Raw genomic sequence first — 17,826 nt, 5'->3', positions numbered from 1 at the left:
TCGGAGAATCTGGCAAGCTTATGGTAGCACACATTTGGCACAATTTACATCATCTGTGAATACAGCTGCTGCCACCTTTTGAAGCATATTTCCAACTGTCTGGAAGTGTTGGTTTTCTGCAGAAAATACTTTGGGAGGCTAAAAGACAAGTTTGCATGAGCAGGTGTCCCTTTTCGGATCACCAAGTCATTTTTCTGAAGCAGCTCTAATTTTCAAGGGAACATTGCTTTATTTTCCTCTGCACTCTTCTGGCTCACATATTCCTAAGCAGCTGCCCATCCTTTGGATTGTTTTTCAGCAGCATCCCCAGGAAGTGCTTTGAAGTCTCAGAAATATATACACACATATATATATTTATGTATAATTTGGGTTGACATACTTGGCAAGCTCGCTTGAAAAATAGAAATGTTTCATGGCATGACATGAGAGCTCTTAAGTGACTTATAAAGAACTGAAGCATTTCTAACATCTGCCAGCTTTTGCCTACAATTCCCAATATCTTTTTTCCTTCCTATCACTTGTGGTGAATTAACTTCCTCTGTTGTGATAGAACGCTGAAAAGGAGTAAGTTTTATAACACTTGGGAAAAAAAAAAACCTTTCCTTTACCAAAGATTCCTAAAATTGAAAATATGAGGTATAAAAAAATGTTGTGTATGTTTATTTCTGATGCTTTAGTTAAGAACTCTGGTCTGAAGGCACCATTGACTATCTTAATCATAATGAAATTAAAATTCAGATAGTTGTCACAAAATCTGCTACCATAATTACTCACAAAACAAAAAAGGAAACCATTCTACTGAACCTCTAGTCCAAAGAACATGCTGTCTCAGGGAAGGAAAAATCATATTTTTCTATTCTGTTGCTCAGTATAACATGAAAATAAATTGTTGGCCATCTATGACTGCACTACTTGTTGGTATCTTAGTAGAGCTGGGAAACAGACACATGTGACACAGAGAGAGAGCAGCCAGAGTGCTCAGACCCAAAACCAGACACTGCACTTATTGATATTTTCCCCCTGTAGCCTTTACTTTCCTGTGTTGCCATTATAACTTCAGGATTGGACTCTCCAACATTATTTAACACTGCACATTATATAATGACAGGAAAAAACATTGAGTGACAAATTGCAGACTTACTGCCACAGTAAGTTCAGCTTTCAGTGACTGATGAGACAACTTGCAGCTGTGGTACTGGGTAGCTGCCCTAGAAGTTTTGACTGATTTCTGCCTCAAAAAGGCTGAGCTTTCATCTTGTGTTTAGGCTCTGCTTCTGTGATTTACTATGTTTTAACCTATTTCTGGTCACTTGATAAATGTTTTCCTGTTTAGTTCCTGAGAGATTTTTTGTCGCTAAATATTTAGTTGGAGCAAATAAACAAGATGTAAATTTCATTGAATCTCTAATTTCTCATGTGGTAGATTAATGCCCTGACTGTAACTCCAGCTAGAAGTGCTTGTCAGGGCAGAAGCATGAGAGCTGCTGAGGTAGAAGTGGGTTATGCTGCCAGAGGGCTCCCCTGCTCTATGGCCAGCAACAGCTCAGGGACTTCCCAGCATAGATGTGACTCTTTGTAGCAAGAAGCAGTGGATTTTTCAGCTATGGACTCCATCTGCCTCCTCAGAGCTGTGCAAATTCCTGGCATCCACAAAAATCCCTGGTGAAGATATTTCACTGCTTAACTGTATGCTGCCTGAAAAACCCATTCCTTTTCTTGGTTTGTTTTTTTTTTTTTGAGCTTGGTTCCTGTTGATTTGGTCCAAGTGCTGAAACCCATGATTAGTAAAGCCTGAAAAGCCCCACTAATCCCAGACAGTGTGCATTGCAGTGGGGTAGCCTCAAGGTACAAATGTAACAACACAGCTACTATATACTCTTTCTGAAAATTTTAAAAAAGGAGAACATATTTTGCTGAAATCAACAGTGTCAGAAGGCATAAGACAGGAGTTTGACTTAAGTATCTCCCCCTTGGGACAATTCCTTATGTCACTGTCTTGGGTTTGTGCAGTGCAGCACATTTTTCATCATCACTTGGTTGTAGGGATGTCAAAGATGATCCCAGAAAGCATCAGTTGTGATTTGGGAACCTCTGTGAATTAAGAACTTTTCACAGATCACCATGCTAACATTGTTACAGTTATTTCAGGTTGTGAGCTGGTTGTTTTGTGCTGGTAGCTGTTCTATAGCTGAGTTCTATTAATATTTAGCTTTCCTCCTAGTATTACAAGCTTCCCCATGCCTGTATTGGCATTTTGGCTTGTCTATTATAAATTTCTTTAACACCTAGCTTTACACTTGGTACCTGCTGTTGCAACCTTCTTTCCTGCTCAAGGCATAGGGTACTTTAAATCTTTCTTTACATTTCTGACTGTGAGAGTCCAGTGGGTTAAAGAAATTCCATTGATTCCTCAGGCTACATGGCAGTCTGTCATAGAAGCCATTTTACATACTTATTTCTCCTTTCAGCCACAAGTGCCTCACAGGACAGCAGAAGAAAAATAATACAAAAGGCAAGGTTAGTTAGAAGTGTGATAAAGTTTCCCAGGTAACATAATTGCTTCCTTCTTCTGCAGATGTAGGGGCAAGAAACTACAGACACTTATGTGCTATTTATTACAACAAAAGCCCAGGCTTTGAGATCATCCATGGTTTGCTGGACAGAGTCATGCAGGTCCTGGAAGTACCACCAAATGAAGAGAATGGCTACACCATCAAGGCAGCTGAAGGTAAGGAAGAAAGAGCCACAGTGCACAGCAGAGGTTGTTGTGGAACTCAAGTGTTCCCCTACAATCTGAGGAGAATTTTTGGTTCTTGTCAGCAGTAGAGACTAAGGATTAATATCACTATATGTGCTGTCATACTGCAGCATGATGGAATGATAGTGAAAAGGCATTGTCTGCTTTCACTGATTGTAAAATAGGATTGCTGTCTTTCTGTGAGCTGCCCTGAGTAGCTTAATGGAGTTTGTGAGTTCAGTTTTTTAAGGGAATTTATATGCCCTGAGCTTCATGGGCTGTGGATAATGATTTCATCTGCTGATGGCAATAGGGTAAATAGGAATTCACTGGACTGATGAATATGCCAGACACCCACTGTATTCTCCTTGGCTAACAGAGCCTGGAAAAGGCAACTTCTTACACTTTATCTTTTGGTTTCTAGCTTTAGATAAGGCTTTTTTTTATAGGTACCTTTTATTTATACATTCATGTGAAGACATATGCCTTATACATCTTTGATTCAAAGAGCTGCTGTCTTTGAGACTGACCCTGCTTCTTAGATAGTTGTATAACAGCCCTCTTCCTTCTCCACACAGGGTGAGCTGCACATGAATTAAAAATAACATCCTTAAATGCAGAATCTCCTCTGTGTATGTGCCTGCACATGTAAGAGAGAAAGCAAGCAGGCTGACCTGATTCCTTCATTGCAAGAATACAGGTTGATGGAAGAGAGCAGCACCAGCAACTCATCTATTCTGCTACCTAAAATAACAGTGTAGAAAATACAGATAGAAAAGCACAGCTGCAGGGATGGCAGCTATGATTCCATTTACATGTCATGCAGTGCTGTTCAGAGAGATGAGACACTGACTCAAACTGACTCAGCTTGAAGAAGTGCCTCCATTCTGCCCTTCCTGGGTCAGTGGCACTGACACAGGGGTCCTGGCAGCCTGACCTAACTCTGCTGTTCATAGAACTTTAATGAAAGTTTGGTAGGTGTCTCCCTGTTCTGCAGTGTGCTGCCAAGATGCCAAACAGAACATTTGAGCTAAGAGGTCTTCTGGCACTTGAGTGCACACCTGTGTCAGACATATTGATGCTTCTTTCCTTGCTTTTTTTGAGAAAGTACTGTTTTGCTCAGTATTTTTTAGGCAGACTCTCAATGGGCTTGTTAGAATATTGTTAACAGGATGCCCAGGTTGACCAGAAAAATGTTTAATACAATTATACTGCTGGTTCTAATTCTATCATGTGATAGCAAAGCCTCTTGTTTGGAAGGGGAGTGTAGGAAGAGCCTCTGGGAGTTGGGTACTCAGCTGCCATTGAAGTCAAACTGATATGTTCTATTCCTATTATTCCTATTCCAAACTCTTCTGTAGCTGGTTTTTGAATAGACATACCAAGAGCTGACTTTAGTTCTGAAAAATATTTGCAAGTGTTTTATATTCTGTGTTGCAACATGACAGCTGATTTCATGAAACTGGAAAAAGGCCTCAAAAATAATCCTAACACAGGAAAGAAGTTATTTCTAGATATTAGTGCTGCTCAGTATGCCTGATGCTGTGAGATTTACAATGCTCACTCAAAATCCCTGCATTCCCATGACATTACTCCACGACACATTTAGTGCAGAGGGTGGATTATGCCTTGTCATGTGCAATATATTACAAGCAGTTTGTGGCTTTTGTTAAAAAAAAAAAGCAAGCATCTACTACTTTGTTTCACCAGTGATTCAGAAACTCTCCTGGGATGGCACATGGATTCCTTGCAGTTGTCTTGACATTGGAATTTAACCTTGCTATCAATGCAGATGGCTGACACTCTGGTGCCATGGCAAATGCAGTGTCACTGCACCAACTTAGCTTGAGACCTTCACTGCAGAGATGGTTGGAAGTCAGAGTAACTTGGAGAATTTTGTTTTGGTTTTTTAGTGGTTGGTTTGCTTATTTTTTATTTTTGGTTTTCTTAAAGTTGCCTCACAATTTGTCAATTAAGCATGTGTGAGGGAGATGCCAGCAGATGATGGAGTAAGGTAACTGTTCAGTGAAACAAAGATACCCTGTAACATCTTAAAGAAACCTCAGGATACTGAAATAATTCATAAGAGCAGTACCAGTTACTTCAGAGGTTTGAAATCAGGACATTACACATGGCAGATTTTTAGAGGCATCTGCACCAAGCTGTTTTATTGCCTGTGCCAAATTACAAATTTGTACAGTGAGAAATAGATTTGTCCTAGGGCTCTGATTTAGAGAGATTTAGAGGTGTTGTCTCTGTCCATAATCATAAACAAAGCTTGAGACCAATAAGCAGCACAGTGTAAAGGTAAGGTTTAGGCCAGTTGTTTTTAGTCCTGGTGTAACTGATGAAAATAGTTCCACTGATTATTGAAAAACAATACAGGGAATAAAATCTAGCTTTAAATGAGCAGCAGAGAACAGAGATGTGTTGGGCACATATTTGACACTTTTCCAAATTCCCTCTGGAAACTGAAATGCCTGTGCTGGGGTCCTGCTTGGTCCATATGTGCAGTAATGGTCATTTGAGCTCCTTCTGTTCTGCCAACACCTCAGTGCCCTGAGATCTGACCTCAAGGTCAGAGTGGTTTTGCCTCTCTAGCAACACCTGGGAAAAAAAAGTACAGATGCTAGAAAATATGGGTGAAATTGTGATGTTCCCCTGGCCTTTGCACTGTGCTTGGGTGTAATCTGAGCTAGGTAATAAATTGAGAAGAGCTGCTTACAGCAGCCTTAAGGAATAGAGGCTTTTGACTGACTGAATTTGGCGATTTCAACATACATTTGACACTCAATGCCTTCCACTTTCTTAAAAGGTACTAATGGAACCTTCTTATTGCCACTAAACATGCAAAATTAAAGTTTTAAAGACAGAAGTCTGAAATGTTCCCCATTGCTTTAAAATGCACAGAATTAACTTTTTGACAGCGAATCCTACTGGCCTAGAAAAGCATTTTGGTTTTTATCTTTGTTTTATGGCAGAGGCATCCATAATCAAATATAGATGGAAAAAATATGATCAATCCTCAAACTTGTATGTGCTCCATAATATTAAAAAAAATAAAATTTTGAGACTTAACCATTCCATACCATTAATAAAATGTAAATATCAGTATGGATGTGTATGATTAGAAGGTAAATAATTTTTAAAATATAAAAATACAGGTGGAAAGAGCCAACAAATTTAGTTATATGTTTTCAGGTAATTTCATAAAATTATTTAATTTTTAGCTCACTTTCATTGGTTTTAGTTCCCTAAAACTGAAAACCAGAGGCATTATTATATTGAAGATATTCTTAATTTCAAGTTTTCTTCAGTGTTTTCTGCAATGCTTTTGCATGACCATCTTACATGACAATTTTCTTCCAGAGATCAGGACAACAATCACAGGAGGTGATGTTAATCATGGGCTTTGGGTCCATAGTAAAGCCTTACTTAGGCTGAAAAGAATAAAGAAGGGCTTAGGAAATCCTGACAGTGGATTATATATCAGTCTTCAAAGGAGTGGTGTGAAGTGGAAGGTGTAATTATCTTTACTCCTAATGTAACATTTAAGAGTCCCTTATTTAAGGAAGAAACCCCTGGTTTGGCAGCACCTTTCAGGAGTCTCCATACTTTGCACATGGAATTTAACTGGGCACAAAGTGTTTGAAAAGGGAAGATGATATCCTTATTTTATCAAAATGAAACAACTTGACAGGTTCACAGACAAAGTTACAGAGAATCTGCATGGCTGCTGCTCCCTGAAATAGCAAAACTGAAATAGCACTCTCATGAAAACAAACAACACCTAAAGAGAATCAGCTTGTGACATGAGCTTCCTTTTTCTACAGTACTGATTCTCAGGGATTTCAGCTACCTCTTGAATTTATTTAACTTTTTTAAACTAAATATTCATGCTCTCCATTCTTTTAAGGTAATAATCAGCTTAGCAAAGCTGGGAAGTCAGCCTATTTGTGTTCAATGTGAAATGCGTACATAATAAATACTGCTTCATTCAGTAACTGCCAGTTGTCTTAAAAAAAAAAAAAAACACAAAAAAACACCCCAAAAAAACCACCAGAAGAAGTTGCACTCCCTTCTTTTTACTGCCCTTATTTAATTAAATGAAAGGTGTGGTGAAGTGTAGAAAATTTTAATTCCACAGTAAATCATAGTAATAGCTTCCCATTTAGTAAGGTTCAGCTGTGAAATTAGAGGTGTAATAGTTAGCTCCATAACTAAGAACATCAATAAACATTGGCTTTTATAGTAATAATTACACAATAAACAACTTTAAAAGAAGATTTACACCATGAACCTCAATTCACAAGACAAGAGGAGGGAAGTCTGGGACTAATTCCAAGTTAGAGGTATGGAATTGAGCTGCAGCATCTATCTCTAGTGATCAGCACAAACTGGGAGACTGAACTATATGCAGATATTTAGTGCCTATATTGAGCTTGGCATTATTAATACCTGCCTTGTTTTAAGAAATTGTAGCTTGATTGCTCTTAATGACAATCCTGGCCTTTCAGCTGCCTGTCTTGGCAGCCTTTGCACTGGTCACAAATGTCAATAATTGTCTATTTACTCATGGATAACTAAAGGAAATGTGCCAATTTTACCAGGCCTCCAGATATCATTTCTGACATTCTTACAGGTGCCATTGCATAGTGTTTCAAATTACAAGTTTGTAGATAATCACATTTGTTTGAAAACATCCATTCTTAATTAAACACATCAGCTGCTAATTCACTGTATGCCATTCCTGCTAGTTTCACTTTTACCACCACCCCACAATTTTTTTTACTACCAAGGATCAACTTAGATCATCCACCTTGGAATACTGGCACCACATTAACATTTTTCAATACTGCTGAATTTCTAGTATTGGAATTCCAAGTTACCAGGAGCAGGCAGGATATTTGCTCTGAGAATTGCAATGCCTGAGACTCCTGGTGTTTTAGAAACATGCTGGTAGATGTAACCAGACATATTCTTCATTTTGTCAGTGGACTGGACAACACCTTACTCTATTCAATAATACCTCCCCCCCACCACAGATGAAGAAAAACATTTATTAAAAACTTACTACACTTCTGTATCTTTAACCAGTCTTGTTAGTAAATGAAAGTACTCTACCTACAGTTTGTTTCCAATATCCTTAAGTCTTTTTAAATGCTGTCTTTACTGCAGCCAGTAATTAATCTTTCCTAATTTTTTTCAGTTCCTTGATGAATTTCAGCCACTGTTATTAATCACATTCTCTGAAGTGCAAATTATTTCTCTCATTTTTGTCTCTAAAAAACTTTCTGATTTTTGACCACATTCATTTCAGCGCTAAATATGGATAGGGTTTTGGACAAAAACATTCTTCTTTATTATGAAACTGCTAGTACTCATTTATCAAATGAATTGTTCTTGAAGGTCTTCCACTGTTTCTCTGTTTATTCCCCTCCCTACCTCCCAGACAGCTTAATGAACTAACAGTGAGAGGTAAGAACAGGTGCTTTGTTTTTTTTAAATCTGACTGATTTTAGTAGTTTAAAATGTATCACCTTAATTCTGCAAGAGTTTTCAGAAGTGCCAGCAGCGATCATTAAAATGGCTTAATTATAAATTATCTCACAAACTTGGATGTTTGTCACTAGCTCTTGTTGCTTTTCCAGTCTTGGCCATTACTTTGAGATCTAATTAATTTCTCATCCCTTTCTCTTGAACAGATTTTTCTGTAGTATCAAGGGAACTTAGTTCCAACAACTCAAAACTGCATTAAATTATCTAATCAAGTGGGTGTGGCTGCTTGCTTTATGTCCCTTTGTCTTTTATCTCTGGTCTCTCCTTTCTGTAATGCAGGTCTTCAGATTTATAGGAACTAAATCCCTATGAATTTGTGCCAAGCTTATTTCTGTTCTATCAAGCATCTTCCCACTCTGGTGTTAATGCCTCAAATTTGATTTTAACTGCATTCATACTCAAGGAGATACCCAGGAAAGATGTGAAACAGGAGGCTTGCCTATATTATTGATGTAGCCAAAGTAAGTGTCTACAGAATTTGGAGTATCTCCAGATAAATCTGTTTTATCAAAATTTGGCAGCACACTCTGGCACTGGACACCTCAGAGGTGTCTTCTGTTGGAAGTGATGCTGGTAGGCCAAGCAGCACAGAATTTGTGGCAAAACCCAGAGTTTGATTTTAGAAACAGGTCTCATTTCTTTAGCTTTGTGTTATACTGTTGGTTTTTAGTATGAAAAAGAGGCTCCCAGAGATGAGTTTGAAAAGGGCTTTTTCCATTCCTGTGGTCACTTCAGTTTTTCTCTAAACTTCTTGAATGTTCCTTCTCAGTACCCTTCAAGTATCAACCCTTATGCCCAAAAAGGTGTGTGAGTTAAAGTACATTATTTTAGCACAGCATGAGATAATAAAAGGTTTGACAGGCTTAGACTTCTTTGTCTTTTAAACTTTCATCACCAAATTATGTTTGACACACTTTTTTTTTCCCCCCACATATGAAAGAAAAGAAATTCAATTAGAGAACAAAGAAAGTATTAGTTTCCCAAAGCCAGAAGATTATTTTAGAAGAGAAACTCCTTTTAATTGACTCATTTAGAACTATGTGTCCTGTAGTGGGAGGGGGAAAAAAATCTATGACAACTGCAGAAACACTGCGAGGAAAGGTGTCAAGTGAGTTTGGAAAGAGACAGAAGCTATCTTCTACTGTCAAGCTGTCTTCTAGTGCCTCTTTTTGTAAGCATTAACTATTAAAGATTACAATATTTTTCTTCAGAATAAAATTGCATTTTATTCTGACAGGTTAGGCATGCTCCAAGGAGTAGCAGCATATCTCCTGACAGTTAAGGGTTTTCATTTTCTATCAGTTTTTGCCAATCAGAACCATCTGAATCACTGGTATTTGTGTTCCTTGAGCTCAAGATGTCATGTCTTCTCCCTGACAACTCTTTGCTCTTCTGCTTCTTCCTTTACTGGAGTGGCCTCTTCAGAGTTTAATTCCTTTGGTTTTGCCCCCCAAAGGGGGGCACCATCTTTTTTAAGCACACATCATAACAAGTCTTAACAGATAAAAGTCTTCCTTGCATCAAGAATTTTAAATGTCTGGCACAGCTTTGCATTGTATAATTATAAATACAGGTAATTTCCTTTTTCCAACTTTTTACATTTTTAAATAGAAAATTATTTCTTAATCATCAACTATATTTTCAATATTGCAAAGCCTTCTTTATAAAAGGAATTATTCATCCAAGGCAGTATCAGAAAGAGCAGCAATAGCACAGCTCAGGGTGAAGTTCTGGCTTCTCTGAAGAAATGCTACATCTCCCCATCCCTACAGCTCCATCTTTCAATTCTGTTCTCATCTGCTCAGCCTGCCGTGGCTGTATCGCCTTTCATTTTCACTACCATACTGATATTTAATGCCACCAAATGTGAGCGTGTCAATTTTATACTTTAGCAGTTCTCCAGTCTGGTGTGATTTTTCAACTTTGATATGAAGGCAGAGGGGTGGTACTTCAAATTTAATCTTACTTTTTTCCCCTTTTTATTTCTGCAGTGACATTTTAAACATGAATTTGCAAGATACTGCCTCAAATGTTTAGATCAGTGTGAATGCAGGCTTCAAGGATACCTGTTGCCCATGGTGGAGGAACTGACTTCATCTTTGCTCGTGGTGCATGTGTTAGGAAAGAACAGATACACAGAGATGCTGAGCTCACCCTCAGCTCAGGCATTTCTGCTCCTGCTGGAGCCACTGAGCTCCAGCCACCAAGCATTGCTTTGCAACACAACCTTAGTTGCCAGAACGAAGTGATGAGCAGTTGCAGTGACTGCTGAGATTCATTGTTGAATGATGGACTATTCCCTGCCAGGTTGTTTTCTGAAAGGCATGAAATGGGGGAGCTGGGAAAGCAGAACAGGAGGTGCCTCTTGGTTACTTCAGACAAGTCACTGCAAGAGGAGGGCAGCTTGGTCTAGGACAGGAGAGATTAAACAACGTGCAAACCAAATGTGACACACTAAAGTAGACTTGCAGCCTGGCTTAGTGCTGGTTCTTGTTATTCTCTAGTGCCTGTATGAAAGCAGAACCTAACAAGCTAAAACCTGCTGCCTTGCTGTGCTCATACCCCCTGCCAGAAAGCATATGGTTTATTGTTTCCTAGTTTCTGACAGATTCTGTTGTTTGCAAGGATGAATCATTCCTCTAGATATGCAAAAAGTGATAAAAACACTCATGGGAGACAAATAAATTAATTTTTTTAATATTCAAGACTTTGTGTTCTCTAGCTCAAGTGAAATAGCAAGATTTCTTTTTTTTAAAAAAGTGAGCTTTACTTGGGATTAGGAATTCCTTAGTTTTATAGACAAAATAGCTGTGACATAATATCAGCTTAGGTTTGTGACTTTTAGACAAAGTATAATGTTTCAGATAAATCTGGATAAATCAGATAAACCAGCCTAAGAGCAAAGATTAGCTGTGTAATGGTAACTCCGCAAAGCAACTAAACTCCAGTGGAGAGTTGCTGTTTCTCACAGCTGCCCCACAAAGGCAAATTTTTGAGCTTTATACACAAATACTGATTTCCAGAGAAATACACTGAATTTTATAGATTTCTTTTTAGGTTTCCTACTTTTTTTTTTTTCTGCAAGCAGCATTTAATAAGAGAACCCCAAATACCTGCATTCCTTAGCCTCAGCATCTACCCAAGTATTACCTTCCATTAGGAAAGGCAGGAACACAGTGATTTTACCCAGATAATTTTAAGTGTCTGAGGATAACACAGGTGAATAAAGAGGTGCCTCAAACCTACTGCATCCTTGAACCACTTTCTGACATCCAGCAACACCAAACAACTGCTTTTAAAGCTCCTGGGATGCTCCACAGCACGAATGAAAACCAAATCCAGCTTATAGGGTTGTATATGAGGATTCTGATGAGATAGAAGAGTTAGTTTTCATCACACCCTCCCTGAAATACAGATTAATAGGAACTCAGCCACTGACTTAGTTGTAATAGGAGAAGATGATTTACTGACTGACCACTGCATTTCTGTAGATGATTCTCCATCTTCCCAGCCTTACTGTCTGCACAAGGACTCAAATATTCTATTTTTGGCTATCCAGTGTAGCAGTCCAGGTAAATAATTGATTGTCACTTTACCCTCTTCTGCTCTGCCCTGTGTGAGGAGGCTTCTGGAAAAACAGAGGAAGAGATCAGAATGAAAGATGCCCTTTAGACAAGGACATATTCATTCACATCACACAGATACTGATTCTGTGACTTTTGGCAAGTGTTAATTATTTTCTTGAGAGGGGTAATTAAGGCACATGCCTTAAATTTAATTGTACTAATTTGAATTTCCTGGTGTGTCCCTACAGTTAGGTGTGATCTGGGGAAAGGGCAGTTGTTCTGGCACAGCTTTAGTCAGGATTTCCAAATCAAGAGACTAAAGTTGACAAATATCCCACTGATCCCAAAGTATGTTTTTTCTGGGCTTGAGAATACAAGGGAGAAGAGATGCTGACAATGTGCAACTTATGAGAACAACTGGTCTCTCAGTTTGTTCCAAAGATCATGGAAGATTTGAGGTGCCTGATTTTAAGAATTAGCTGAAGGTAAATCATTCCATGCCAAGATCTGATTTTGAGGTTGTTGGTTTGCATAAGGTTCTGGGAGCCTTTCTGTGCTGTGTATGTGGGCAGAAAGGGGGGGGGCTGCCTTTTAACACACTGCCTGGGCTGGTAGTGCCCCCTGACTCTGCATTCGATTTGCATTTTCTACCAAAAGAAGGAAATCAGTCAAAAGTGTGAAGAACTTGATCCTAAACCAATATCTAACCTCACAAAACTAAATTCCATCCAGGGTAGCACAGGCAAAATACTTGCCCAGGTGAGTTGGGGTGAGGTAGTGAAAGGGCAGCTGGAGTCACTAAAGGGAGGAGAATGAAGATGAAAGGCCACTGAGGCCAGATAAGCTCTGCTCTGTTACCTCCTTAAGCTTCAGCTTCCAGTGTTCCTTCAAATTACAGGAACAAACAAGTGGGTTTGAAGGCTTAGTGCAACTGCAGGCCTATAATACAGCTTTAATCTATTTCTTTTTGAAAGGAAGGGAGAGTAAGGTAGAGAAAAGAAACTGTGCAAGGTGTTTGACAACAAAGAGTGCAGGGAACTCAGAGCTCTTTGAGGGTCAATTAGCCAGAAAATGTGCTAAAGACTACATGCTCTGTTGGATTATTGGCCAAAGAATTACCCCAAAGCAATCAAAGTGGCCCTGTTGCCTGAGTACAGAAAGGCAATTACAGATTTTGAGGGCATGCTACAGAAGCTTTAATTAAAGGTGTTACTTCTACATCACTGAACATTAGAAATTAAATTCTTACTTGCAGCCACGAGAAGCAGCTTTTGTCTTTGCCTTGCGTGTAGTGTGTCAGCATAAGGCAGGGCTGGCTCTGGCATCCCTTCTTTGGGAAGGTGTATTGGATTTCACCCCACCCCTTCTCCTAACTACCACTTACACACCTGACATATTAAGAGGTGGATTTCCACTGCTAGACCTTCAGGCTTCCTCTGGCATTGTCTAGGTCTCTATCAGCAAGGACAATATAATCTCTGACTAGATTTCAAGGTGAAGTTTATTTGTGTGCAGAGCAGAAAGGATTTGCTATGTCAAGAGGGATAAATCTGTTGCCCTTAAAACAGAAGTTACAGTAAAGTACAGTTTTTAAATGAATTTTGACTCTCAGTGTAGTTGATGATACAACCAACCAGTTGGACCCCCGAGAGCAGCCTGTCAGGATAATTGCAGCAGCAGCAAACACAATCCCTTCCTAACACACCTGCTCAGAGTGGGGCCTCCAGGTGTGCCTTTGTGCTTCCCTGACCAGGGACAGCTTCTTGGGGGACACCATGCTCTTCACAACCATGCTGTTCTGGGATGATTCTGCAGAGACAGGCAGGACAAACTGTGGTGAACTCCTGCTCACAAGCTGCAGGTCACAGCTGCCAGTGGTGCTGGAAAGACTCCTTTTGGCATGAAGGCTTTCCTGAAGCTTTACAGCGCTGGGTTTCAGCTTCTGATGTGACTTACACAAACAAAGTCACAGTGTGTGCACTTTTTGCTGATTTCCCATGTGTGCAAGTAGCTTCAGCACATGTCTTTCATACAGCCTTGACTCTCACTCTGAAGCTTCTACTTCATTTCAAGAGCTGCAGTCACATAACACTGCCCAGTCCATAACAGAAGCATTTTTAGAAATCCTAACCACCGTTGCTATTTACTTGATAATACCAGAAACGCATAAATTAGGATGAAAAGAGTCCTTACCTTTGTTTCCTGCTTATTTTGATGACCTTCCTGGTTTGCTACCCTGCTCCATGGGTTTCTCAGGTCCTCCTGCAGCTGGTGTCTTCCCCAGCACAGCAGGTTCCTCTAGCTCAGGTCTCCTTTTATGCTTGTGGTTGGTCCCTCAATCAAAACTCTCTCCCAGCTGCAAATGGTTGTTTCTCTTTCCCCCTTCCTGCTCAGGTTTTTCATGTTTCTTCTGAGATATTTTTTTCCCTTCTTTGCTTCCCTTTCAATGTCTGAATTTTTTAACCTGGAGTTTACATTTGCTCCAAATTCTGGTTCCATGGCAGAGGCACATGAAGCAACACCACCTGGTCCAATGCATGAGCCAACCTCCTTCCCTTACCACCTGTGTGGTCAAAGGAAGAGTCACTAAGATGAGGAAGGCTTTAGATCCCCCTGAGGGATGCAGTCTGGAGGCCCTTTTGGCAGGCAGGAATATACTTTGAAGCATTCTGTAGTGCAGCCAATTACCATAATAATGGTTCCATTATGAACCAGAGTTCATAAACTCTCTGTAAACCTGTTTCTCAGCTCATGTTTCTTTGGTGCAAGAGCCATGTGTTGGCTGGACAGATGGGGGCTCTAAAGTTTTTAACAGGTTCTTTCATTTTTATTTGCTTATTGTCTGATGTTTTCCAGCCACAGAATTGTGCCCTGCAATTGCCATGTCTGCAGAGCATGGGGCACACTGGTGACTGCCCTGTGAAGCTGCCAACATTTCAGGGTCAGCTTAACTAGAAATTGAGACGTTGTTTGAAGGTCCCATTTCCTGCACTTTGGGGACCTAAATGTTCCCCTTTGGTATTAATTATATATTTCCCTCTTAGCTGCAAGGAAGTGCAAAGAAAAGTAACATCATGGTCCGGCATCAGTTGCTGCATGAGATGGAAAATTCTGCTCAGTGTCTAGCCCATAGCCTGGAGCAGCATATTTGGAACTCACTGGGACTAGGAGACTGGTGATGGATAGCAGAGGATTTGTTGTGTATGAAAACAGCATTGTTTCACACAATGGGAAGTGGCACAGATCTGGGAAACTGCCCTTGTTAGATTGACTGAGTACAGTATTATTTTAGACCCCATCAGATATCTACAAGAAGTTTAAAAACAATTAAGTCTCATGACATAGCTGGGTCTAGATGAGCAAGAAGATAAAATAACTTTCCCAAGACTACACAGAAGGAAGCTCAGAAGAACAGACAAGTCAGACTCACAGCTTTTTAACTGACCCTACTGTCAAAGCTCTTTTTTCCCTGTGGATTTATAGAGGGGTACCACACCAACATTATGAACTTCTGCTTGGCTCTTGCTCTTGTGCCAGTTCAAGCTTACAGTCAAGTGTCTAAAAGAAAGTCTCTGTGTGCTGCTCACATCTTTGGTACAATACCATCTTTATTTACAAATAGGAAAGCCTTCACCACTAACTAAAAGGCAACTTTATTTTTAGGTTATGTTTTCACCCACAATCTGCAGAGTGATCTGTGTGTGTGACATTTGACTCTTTTCTAAATTTGTTTCATCTTGTTTTGAATAGTGCAGCTTGGCAGTGGCAAGTGTCTCTTTGGCTGGAGTCATGTGCCAGTAGCATCCAGGGTGAGGTAATTTCACTGTTGTACATCCAGTGTAAGTAGTTGGTTTGTGCTGGTAGCTAAGACTGGAACTGGATCATTTGAAAGATTCTGCTTCTGGATATTTTTAAAACAGCCTTTAAGCAATGTTACTGTGGTCATTTACTACTGTGGTCAGATTTCACAAGGTGGCCAAAATTGAAGTGGACATTGAAGTTAATTTGTACCTGCAGCAACTCAGGCAAGAAAAAGATCTAATTGCTGTTCTTGTAGCTGCAAGTTACAACTACAAACCTCATAGGAGACACTTCTTAAATGAATTATTTCCACTGGGGAGCTAATAGAGAATATCTCTGGGCTTGACCACTAGTGATCAGAGGATCATGAAAATGTTCCCGAGGTTTGAGGTTCATTTGGACATTATTTTCTTTTTAAGTAACTCCTTGTACACACAGTAAAATGTCCTGGGCTGATCCTGATGCTTAAGTAGCATTTGGTGCAACCAGAGAGTAAGCTGCTGTCAGGAAATTCTTGTGATCCTTTTGCAGAGGACACTGAAGGCAGCAGCATTAAAAACAGGATGGAGGAGCTTTCTGAGGATTCAGCACCTGTGGGATTCAGTGGCCTTGTTTCATCCTCTCCCCTTCCCCTTGATGTCCCAGCACTGCCTGCTGCACTGCTCACAGGATATCCCACACACTGTGCCTTGCTTCCACACACTGGTTTGGAAAGAGATGCTTTCAGAAGGAGCAACTGGCTGGTCTAGTTTGGGTTTGTCTTTAGAAGGGCTATCAGATAAAAATGCCACTCACCTCAGGACAGAGGCAAAAAAAAAATGCAAGTTTAGTTGCAATAGACAAGCTTGAACATAGTGCTGGTAGAGCCACCACACACAGGGAAGTTCCCAGGTAGGAAAGTCTTTCCATAAAAAGGTCTGCACAGCTGCTCCAAGTTCTTCATGGCAAATCTAGCTACTTTTTTTAGGAAAGGAAAATGCTTCCATGTAACACTTAAAAATTGGGACCTGGTTGGAAGTAAGAGGAGATGATCTTTGGCTTTCTTTGAGTGTTCATTGTTTCACAGTTTTATGGTGTATAGAAAACTGCTTAAGAAGTTCTTCCCCAGATGAGGAATGCAGGTTGTTTTTAATTATGTGATAGGCAAACAAGGGTGGCATGCCTACTTACCCTTTAGATGACAGCAAGCTTTATTTCTTTAAACAGACTAAGGTGGGAGACATTCATATGTTAAATAGCCTAAAGGCTGCAAAAGTTCTTTATTTCAGTAGCCCTCTGACTCAACTGTGCTAATTTCTATTGCAGGAGGAACTTAGTCAAAACAACTGAGAGTGAAAAATGCCCACGCTTTGGGCTTTACATTTTATTTTTAACTCTTGTGTTTTTTCATTCTCTATCAATCATGACAACTCTTAAAGCAAGAATGTGAGAGCCCCTTCTGAGCATCTCAGCACAGAGAACCATTTAATACTGAGAGCTTTGTTCTGCATGTTAAATGCCTATTGACTCCTCCGGCCCAAAGCAATATTGATTTTTCTCTCACTTTCTTTCCAGGCACTGCTTTCTTTCCTGGTCGCTGTGCTGAGGTCTTTGCCAAAGGTCAAAGCATTGGGAAGCTTGGAGTGGTACACCCTGATGTTATCACCAAGTTTGAGCTCACCATGCCTTGCTCTGTGCTAGAGATCAATATTGAGCCCTTCGTGTGAAGACGTGACTTTTATCTGCGACAGCCGTCCACTGTCACATGCAGCACCCTCTCCTCTTTTGTCTGCCTCCCAGGGGACATCCTCTTATGCTTTTATGTTCCAATAAACCAGAAAAACAGATCCTGTCTCCCTGAGTAAATGTGTTCTGTGCAGTGCAATCTGGCTGGCTTCTGCAGGGAAGGAATGTGAGATCTCGGACTAGGCTGTGCCCTTAATGTTTTCAAAGGGCAGGGGGGAAGAAACAAGTTGGGTCAAAGCCCAGGGTTTTACAAGAGAAATGTAATGGCAGAGCACATGATTAGTTTTCAAAATCAGAAATGTTCCACAGACACAGCCTCATACTGTAACTGATTATGGCTGCATAACAGGAATCTCATTCTTTTCTTAGTGCATGAAATAAGATAATTGATTAGAGCAAATGTTGAGTGAATGTGAGCAGAACTAAGGAGTTGAGCTT

The 17,826-nt window shown here is 40.0% G+C and overlaps 1 protein-coding gene across 2 annotated transcripts in view; it reads left to right on the top strand.

Annotated features, from left to right (window-relative positions):
• Positions 1-17,506, top strand: part of FARSB (phenylalanyl-tRNA synthetase subunit beta) — a 35,064-nt gene extending 17,558 nt beyond the window's left edge. For both annotated transcript variants that reach the window (XM_084212391.1, XM_084212392.1), the window contains exons 16-17: positions 2,576-2,728; positions 17,218-17,506. In XM_084212391.1, the coding sequence (XP_084068517.1) occupies positions 2,576-2,728; positions 17,218-17,369 (305 nt within the window). In that variant the 3' untranslated portion in view covers positions 17,370-17,506. The remainder of the gene's footprint in view (positions 1-2,575; positions 2,729-17,217) is intronic.
• The last annotated feature ends 320 nt before the right edge of the window (positions 17,507-17,826 follow it).

Source organism: Fringilla coelebs (assembly GCF_963513975.1).
Source record: "Fringilla coelebs genome assembly, chromosome: 10".
NCBI classification, from domain to species: domain Eukaryota; kingdom Metazoa; phylum Chordata; class Aves; order Passeriformes; family Fringillidae; genus Fringilla; species Fringilla coelebs.
Note: the sequence above shows the minus strand (reverse complement) of the source record. Positions and strands in the feature narration are given on the sequence as shown.